This window comes from Leptonotus elevatus, chromosome 11 (assembly GCF_054856555.1).
Source record: "Leptonotus elevatus isolate MCC_2025b chromosome 11, RoL_Lele_1.0, whole genome shotgun sequence".
Taxonomy (NCBI): domain Eukaryota; kingdom Metazoa; phylum Chordata; class Actinopteri; order Syngnathiformes; family Syngnathidae; genus Leptonotus; species Leptonotus elevatus.
The window spans coordinates 18,290,409-18,298,192 of NC_141249.1; the positions used below are offsets into that span (position 1 = coordinate 18,290,409).

At 40.9% G+C, this 7,784-nt stretch overlaps 2 protein-coding genes across 2 annotated transcripts; both read right to left on the reverse strand.

The window, feature by feature from the left end:
• Positions 1-1,049: 1,049 nt before the first annotated feature.
• On the reverse strand, positions 1,050-4,689 carry tmem165 (transmembrane protein 165). Its single transcript, XM_086088417.1, has 6 exons — positions 4,330-4,689; positions 3,398-3,623; positions 2,952-3,127; positions 2,254-2,442; positions 1,806-1,911; positions 1,050-1,683 (listed from the first exon to the last, which is right to left on the reverse strand). Exons 1-6 carry the CDS (start codon positions 4,474-4,476, stop codon positions 1,607-1,609), a joined length of 921 nt encoding a protein of 306 aa, XP_085944543.1. The 5' UTR covers positions 4,477-4,689; the 3' UTR covers positions 1,050-1,606.
• A 452-nt stretch (positions 4,690-5,141) lies between these two features.
• On the reverse strand, positions 5,142-7,621 carry srd5a3 (steroid 5 alpha-reductase 3). The gene is made up of 5 exons (XM_086089638.1): positions 7,376-7,621; positions 7,158-7,306; positions 6,762-6,947; positions 6,547-6,672; positions 5,142-5,456 (listed from the first exon to the last, which is right to left on the reverse strand). The coding sequence occupies exons 1-5, from the start codon at positions 7,597-7,599 to the stop codon at positions 5,197-5,199; spliced, it is 945 nt and encodes a 314-aa protein (XP_085945764.1). The 5' UTR covers positions 7,600-7,621; the 3' UTR covers positions 5,142-5,196.
• Positions 7,622-7,784: the final 163 nt, after the last annotated feature.

Consider the following 7,784-nt stretch of genomic DNA (forward strand, 5'->3'; position numbering starts at 1 on the left):
GATTATTTATTTAGTATACAAAATTAAGAGAAATTCAACAATGGGTGACTAAATACTGTTTTGGATATTAAAATGTACTGATAATACAATGTTTTCGTATTCATGATCTACGTACTGTACATTTAGGAAGAAATAAGTTGTTGCATGAACGCTTAGCGTGGCTGTGATGCCACCTGTTGTCCACATACACATAGTGGGCGCAAATGTCATTTTTATTTTTTTAATTATGAACATTTTACAATCATGTATTGTTTGATCATTATGCCCTAAAAAGTTATACTATTCCGATAATTCCACATTCTCCACAAAAACAAACATTCAAATTAATTGGGGGGAAATAATCTCTCAACTCTCAGACAAGTCAAACAAACGCTGATGCCCATATAAATCTTTCCCCCAAAATTCCCAAATTAATCAAGAATTTGAAAAATTATCAAATTTCATGCAATTCTAACTTCCCCAAAAATCGTACATTATAAATAACTCCACATACACCCATGAGGAACCTCTTAAATTAACAGTTTTTTATAACTCCACTGATTTGATTCAATGAGAAAATTTAAGTCAACATTCTTGCCAAATTCCCAATTTCTCTACATTCAAACCATCTGTCCATCCATTCAAACTTAAAATATATATTTTTTGTATTCCACAATAGATTAATGAAAACATTAACTCATTCTCATCTGATCCAAATCACTCTAACTTTACAAATTGTAGTCCTACTTTAAAATTCCATCTATCCCTTATCCAAAAATAAAAATTCCAAAATGAAGGAATTTTACAAATTTACATCCCCCACCCCATCCAATTCAAACTATTATAACTGAAACGTTCAACTACTACTACTACTCTTTAAGATTTAAATTTTGGATGAGAAAATTACTTTTTAAATACATTTAAAAAATGCATGAGTCTCATATCCTATATTTTAAATAATTCTACATAATTTCACTATTATTGGCAGCATGGACATGCCAATTTCTGGTTCGGATAATTATTTTGTCAGGACGAAAGGTAAAAATGATTTGGCCCACAGCACAGGAAAGCATTGTTTTTAGTTTTTAATTGAGCAATTTAACTTTAAAAGACATTTGACTGAATGTTTAAATCATTTATTGCGGCTTGTTACACATTTCACAGCTGACTTGTCAAACATTTACAAAAATATTTCCTGGCCATCGCTTCCTTAACACCTGTTGAAAGGAACACGAAACAAAATAAATAGAATGTGAAGAAAAAACATTGTGGAGTGACAGCGACCATAAAGGATTTGCGCCCCATTTCAGCAGAAAAAAAAGACAAATCAATAAAAGAAATTGATTACTTGTATTCCTGAATTAAAAGCTCACCAAAGCATGTTGAGTAACATCTTTTTTTTTTTTTTTTTTATAAAAGTCAACACAAAAAAAGCTGTGAAGAAACAACTGCTTGTCTTCAAGTTTGGGAACGTCCATCTTCTTCGGACTACATCTTCCAGAATCCCTCGACTGGTGCCGCGGAGCACACTCTGGGATTTCTGACACGCAGCCAACATGGTACAATCTCTCTACAGCAACTACTGGATACAGTATGTACACTCAAGAAAAGTCTTTCAGTGGCGCTCTCACGGTCCAGCGTCGGGCTTGATGAAGAGTGCGGAGAAGGCAAACGCCAGGAAGACGATCCCGCCGATGATTGTGACTGAAAGACGAGAAGAAGAGCAGTGACATTCGAACCCTGAACCTCCCAACTGTGAGGCCGATGTGCTGACCCACTCGTCCGCCCTGCTGCTGCTGTATTTGAATTCAATTCAGTGGTCTCACCTGTTCTGACAGATATTTTCTGGGCAATCATCCGGCCACCAATCACAGCCAGGCCCGTACACAAGCAGTGTCCCAGCGTGCCACCCACAGCCACGCCCAAAGGATCCTGGTTTGGGTAAATCCACACAAATCCAACATTCAGTCAATCATTTATAAATCTGCTTATCCGGTGACATTTCCACTATTTTGCTGACCCTCCTGTGCTGTTTGTTTTCAATGAAGGCTCTGGTGAGTTCGCAATGCGAGCCCAAGGGCACTCTGATGTCAATTTAAAAATAACAATCTCTTTGGATGGCTGGAAATTGGTGGATTTATCTCCTTAATAATTACTCCACCAACCCAATATTAATCACAATACTGTATTTAGACTAGTGTGGGGGCACATAGAATTTAGTATTAAGAATATTTCACTTTACTTCCGCAAAATGTGTGTTGTTATATGCCGTACCTCGCGGGCAGCCAGGATGATGGTGGTGAGCTGGGAACGGTCACCCCACTCGGCAAGGAAGGTGAGGGTGAGCGCCTGGATGAAGATGGGCGAGATGATGCTGTGCCACCTGGATGATGACTGTGGCAAAGTGGAGCCGGACCCCGCCTCCACGTCCGGCGCACCATTGACCATTTTGGAACGCTGCAGCTGAGCAGAAAAAAAAGAAAAATACAGTTCTTCTCCCGCATATTTACAGATTGGTCTTTTTTTTTGTTTTTGGGTGGACATATCATCCATTATTCTCTGAACAACTCACGATTAACTGTTTTTGTGCTCAGGCTGAAGCCCTTTGATATGCAAGTATTACTTCGGCGCCATCTTGGTGCCAAGGAACTATGTTGAGAAACTTCAGTTAACAAAGGTAGTGCAGAATAAATAGTATCTTCTGGCCTCCTGATGACAAGCAACTGTGTCAGTCAGTTGAGGAACTGATCTGATCTGCGGCAAAGTTCATTGTAAATGTTTTGTCAAATCTCTAATGAAAGACACCGTCCCCATTACCATGCCAGTTAACGCAGTTCCACTCCTGTCCTGTAGATGGCGGCAATGTGACTTGCAACATGGACGCAAACAGTCACAAACATCTACCTGCACTACACTGTGTTGTAAAAAGTTATATAAAAACAAAACGAAAACCACAGCCTTTGGACTCTCACCTCTTCGTCCTTCTTCTTGATCTCGGCCTGCACCTCCTCCAGCTCCTCCTGGCCCTCGTCGGGGCTCATCTTTAGTCCCTCGCGCAGCATGCGCACACCAAAGATAGCGAAGAGGCCAGTGGACACGTAGTAGGTGTAGATTCTGGGGATGATGGTTGTGGCGAAGCCGAACAGCACTGTAGCGGGTGGAGGACAAGAGGAAGAAATTAGTCGTCACATTATCATACAGCAGTCATCATCCATTTTTTCCCCTCTTTTTTTTCCCCATGACATTTCCAAGACAGACCGTTTGAATTTGTGTTTAATGATTTAACAACCCGGTATAATCATTTGTGTGACATATTGGTTAATGTTTGTGTACATGCTTGATGCCCTCTGAAACTGCGATGTGGCCCTCACAGACAATGAATTTCACACCCCGTTAGAGGTTCCACAACTCAACTCACCGGACAAGCATGTCATGAGCCCCAGGGCCAGCATGGCGCCGGCCAGCACGGTGAGCCGATTGTAGCGCATGGCCATAATGGCGGCGATGAAGAAGGTCTTGTCGCCCAATTCGGATACAATGATGACAGAAATGGAGGCCACGAAGGCGTGAATGAATCCCAGGTTCCCTTTGCTGGTGTCATCCTCCTTCGACACCGACACCAAAGGATGGACAGTGTTTTTTTTCTGCATAGAAATATTTGTGTGAAAAACAGGCTAAAAAAAACGATTGGCTTATTTGATTTCAACGCTTAGCTCCTCCCCTACATACGCTTGTTTCTCATTTGACATAGATCAATTACCGTAAACTAAAAGCGAAAGTATTTAAGTAATCTGCCGCCCCGCCCCCCCCCCAAACGAAGTTTAGAATGTTTCTATAAATGCCACAATAGGGCAACTAAACTCTACCTTTCTATTAGACAACCAAGACAGGGTATTAGCATAAAAAAATAAAGCTCCGCCACCTCAAACAGCAAATAGAGCACAAAAACTGCAATTAGTGAGTTATTGTCGAATTTGCGAGACGCGAATATGCGGGCTATACTTACTGTATTGAATAGCATTAGGTTAGGCGCCTAGGCGGATATAATATAAATGTTATGTCGTGCGAATGTGTAAAAATCGTATGGCACGAGCTAGTATGCCCATATCAAATGCAATTAAACGTTTTAAATCAAATATATACTTCTCCAATAATATATTTGTGCAGTATGACTTCCTTACATAGTGTCGAATGCAAATACTAACTTTACGTGTTTTGGCTAGCTAGCCGAGTCCCCTATGACACGTCTCAGTTAGCATGTAGCGGACACGCTCTAATGCTAACACAAATAACGTCGCAAAAACATGTTTAGTCACAACGGCTAAACAAATATTTGTGATCACAAATTACCTCGATGGGAGCCTGTTCCTTGACGGCGTTTGCTTCCTCGGGAATAGCTGAGACTCCGACCAGCAACACGAAGAAGAGCGAAGCGGCGAGCGGGAGAAAGAAGCTCCCAGCTGCCCGTCCATTTCCACCGCCGAACCTGAGATGCATTCTTATTCGTATTTTGATGTTTTATAGCTTCTTAGCCGCCCGCTCGCGTCTCTTCAACCCTCCAACGAATCCCTAGAGCCCAGCGGTAGCAGTCAAAAAAGGCAACTTCATCTTTTTGCCGTCGTTTTATCCGATGTCACAATTTCTCACAAACGGATTGTGTCGGAAACTCCGGAAGAAGTTGTTCTCGTGTTTTACTGCCGCATGAAGGACAAGCGGCCGCTGTGATTGGTCGATAAAATATGACGAACCCAAAGAGGGCGGGACTAAGTAGGTTGACAGTTTAGTGATTGGAGCCTTTCAAACGCCAATCACAAAACATTGAAATTAAAAGGGATACTTGACAAAATTAGCCATTTTCAACATAAAATAAGTTTATATTTTGTCAATAATTATTAATTAATTTGATAACTTCATTATTTTTCATCATGTACAATTAATACCTTTAAAAACACATTTTGCCACTTGCTATCGACTGAAAACGACATCATGTGCTCGGGTAACAACCAATCATGGTTCAGTTTGTGAATGTCACATGACCAAACCCTAAAAAGTCGTGAATGGCCAATGTAATTGCAGTAATAACCAGTAATTTGAGTAATAACCAGACTGTAATTATAGATTGCATAACTTTTTAATTAGCATACTTACTGGAAACGCCCAACATAAATACACACAATAGATCAAAATATAATACAATATACACACCAGTTTCCATGATCACATCACAAAAGGTATAAAAGCTTTTCTATGCGCCGGGTAGGACGGGTATTTGCCAATGTAGTGGTCGTGGCAGAGCAGCGCGGCCAGCGCTTGGTTGAAGAGTACGTACAGGACCACCAGCCACCAAGTGATCGAAAGACCGCCGGCCACCAGACTCAGCGAGATGTAGATGAGCAGCTCGGCCAAGTAATGGGGGCAAGACACCAGCTCAAAGCAGCCGCCATTTGGCATCCGATGAGCCAGTGTCGCCACCCTTCCTGTACCAACAAAACACAAGAAACAAACGTTTACTCGTTTATTTGCAGTTAGCAACCTTGGAAGGGACACACTGTGGAAGATTGACTTCAAACATATTTAAACAAACTTATGGGCAAACAACGCTAGCACTCAACACAAACAGCAATAAGTCATTACACACACACCTTTTTTGGCATTTACACCCAATTATAGAATATATTAATTATTACAACAAAGTAGACAAAACAGGCTATTAGTAGCTGCCCCAGTGCACAAAGTGTATTCAAGGACCCCCAACAAATTAGGACAACTCAAATGCAGACAAAATAAAATAAATAAATAAATAAAAATCAATGAATTATACCTAACAACAACACCAATATCCCACCAGATGGTGCCAAAGTAATCCTTTCATTGCTTTGGCCTGAGTATGCAACAACAAACAGCTGGTTGCTAACCATTCCACCATGAAAGTGATGCTTAGCTAACCACCCTAGGTCAAATTAATTATTTTTGTGACATAAAAAGTGGGACCAAGATAAATAATTTTAAAAAACGTTTCCACCATTAATGTGACCTATAACCTGTTCAACTCAATTAAAAAAAATATATAGAGCGAGAAGGTAAAAATAAACAACTGAGATTATGTAGTTACCCAAGTATGTGTTGTCCACTTCCTCAATGCTAACAAACAACGCAAAATGCCACAGACGGGATAATAAATAGCAACAGTGTTACAACTGGTACAAGTAACAGATATTTTGACAATGTAACAACCCAATTAGGCAGATCTGAATAATATAACAATACTCAATGGCATATATTGTTTTTCCTCTAAGAAGAAAGATTAATATTACTGCAGCTTAGTGAGGAGCTGTGACCGTCTCAATGTTAAATCTGTATGTCTGTATTATACTGCCCCAAGTAGCCAAGGTGTGCACAAAAAAGGAGCAGCACAAAGTCCACTGACTGGAAGCAAAAAAAGTATATTTAATTAGCATTAAATTTATTTATGACATTACTGAGTGTTTTTATGAAGTACATTACTATATAGTGCTATGTTTTCTTATATATATTTTAAAAAATCACAAAAACTTGACACAAGCTCACCTGACTTCCCAGTGCGGAGTCCAGCAAGAAGCACCATTGACTGATGTTGCAGCAAAGAGGCTGCAATGAAAAGTGCAATCCCAGCAACGTGACACCACTCCAGTTGGGTTAAGAGAGGCCCACTTGCTAAAAATCAAAAAATAAATAAATAGAAAACTGGTTACGTGAACATCAAGCAGAGCATCGGTCAGTACAACTTCAGGGGTCTATTTGACCTTTCGTTTGGCGGTCCGAGCAGAGCACGGTCAGCCCCAGCAGGAGGTAGTACGCCAGGCCGAAAACGTACTGCAGCAGGTGGATGACACCATCAGAGAAGACACTGATGCAGAGACACTCCGCAAGCCTTCGAAGGGAGTGTGACCACAGCAGCAGCTGCAGCAGCACAGTGCTCACATGTGGAGCTATGTGAGGTAACAACAAAACACAAGATTATCCAAAGCATACCACATGTGCTAGCTAGCTATTGAAAGGAGCTTCCCACCCATCCATCTATCCATCCATCCCGAGGAAAAGCTCATGAGCCAAAGCATATCACATCATATGTGAGCTATAAAGCTGCAAAGCGCACACCGGAACGTGCAAACAAAACCGGTAGTAATTAATCAGTTTACCTTGTTGTGTATGCGATGAAGCAGACAGAACATTTATTAAGCCTGTTAGCCATTTTGGATATAAATGTTGTCGTAGAGCCACGTTCAGGCTGAAAGCCAATAGAAGACCATTCCAAACGAGCGAAGTGGCATAGAAGTGCCAGAACCACCTAAACGATGAGGTAACATTTTATAACGGCCTAATAAGAATATCCATACCGTTTAAACAATGTATGTACCTTTTTGGGACGTCAAAAGCACACAGCCAGTCGTCGCGTTTCAGATTTTGTTTGGTTTTTCCGTATCGAACCAGATCCTGGAACAACACGTTAAGACAACATGTTTGGTATTTCGAGGGTAAGCGCTTTGCTATCTTATGTGCCCAAAGCGCAGCGAAGAAAGAAAAAGACAAAACTAACCACACGAAATCTATCAGACGCAAGCCGAACGCTCTCCAAATCATGTTGGAACCGCCGTGTTATTGTTTTGTGTTACACCAAAAATGGCCGGTCTGAGAACAGAGACCTGACATGAGTTCCGGGATGAAGAAAAGCCGAACAATGGTTCCGGGGGCAGATGATCGTTACTGAAATTAATGTTTGGGTGAGGATTACTCTAGAGACTTCAATGATTGAATTATTATAAATA

Coding starts and splice junctions, on each gene's coding strand:
- tmem165 (XM_086088417.1), bottom strand. CDS start 4,476: ATGCATCTCAGGTTCGGCGGTGGAAATGGACGGGCAGCTGGGAGCTTC. Junction 3,128..3,397: donor GCTCATGACATGCTTGTCCG/GTGAGTTGAGTT, acceptor CACCCGCTACAG/TGCTGTTCGGCTTCGCCACA. Junction 2,443..2,951: donor TCAAGAAGAAGGACGAAGAG/GTGAGAGTCCAA, acceptor TTTTCTGCTCAG/CTGCAGCGTTCCAAAATGGT.
- srd5a3 (XM_086089638.1), bottom strand. CDS start 7,599: ATGATTTGGAGAGCGTTCGGCTTGCGTCTGATAGATTTCGTGTGGTTA. Junction 6,673..6,761: donor CTCGGACCGCCAAACGAAAG/GTCAAATAGACC, acceptor TTTGATTTTTAG/CAAGTGGGCCTCTCTTAACC. Junction 5,457..6,546: donor ACTCCGCACTGGGAAGTCAG/GTGAGCTTGTGT, acceptor TTGTTGGTACAG/GAAGGGTGGCGACACTGGCT.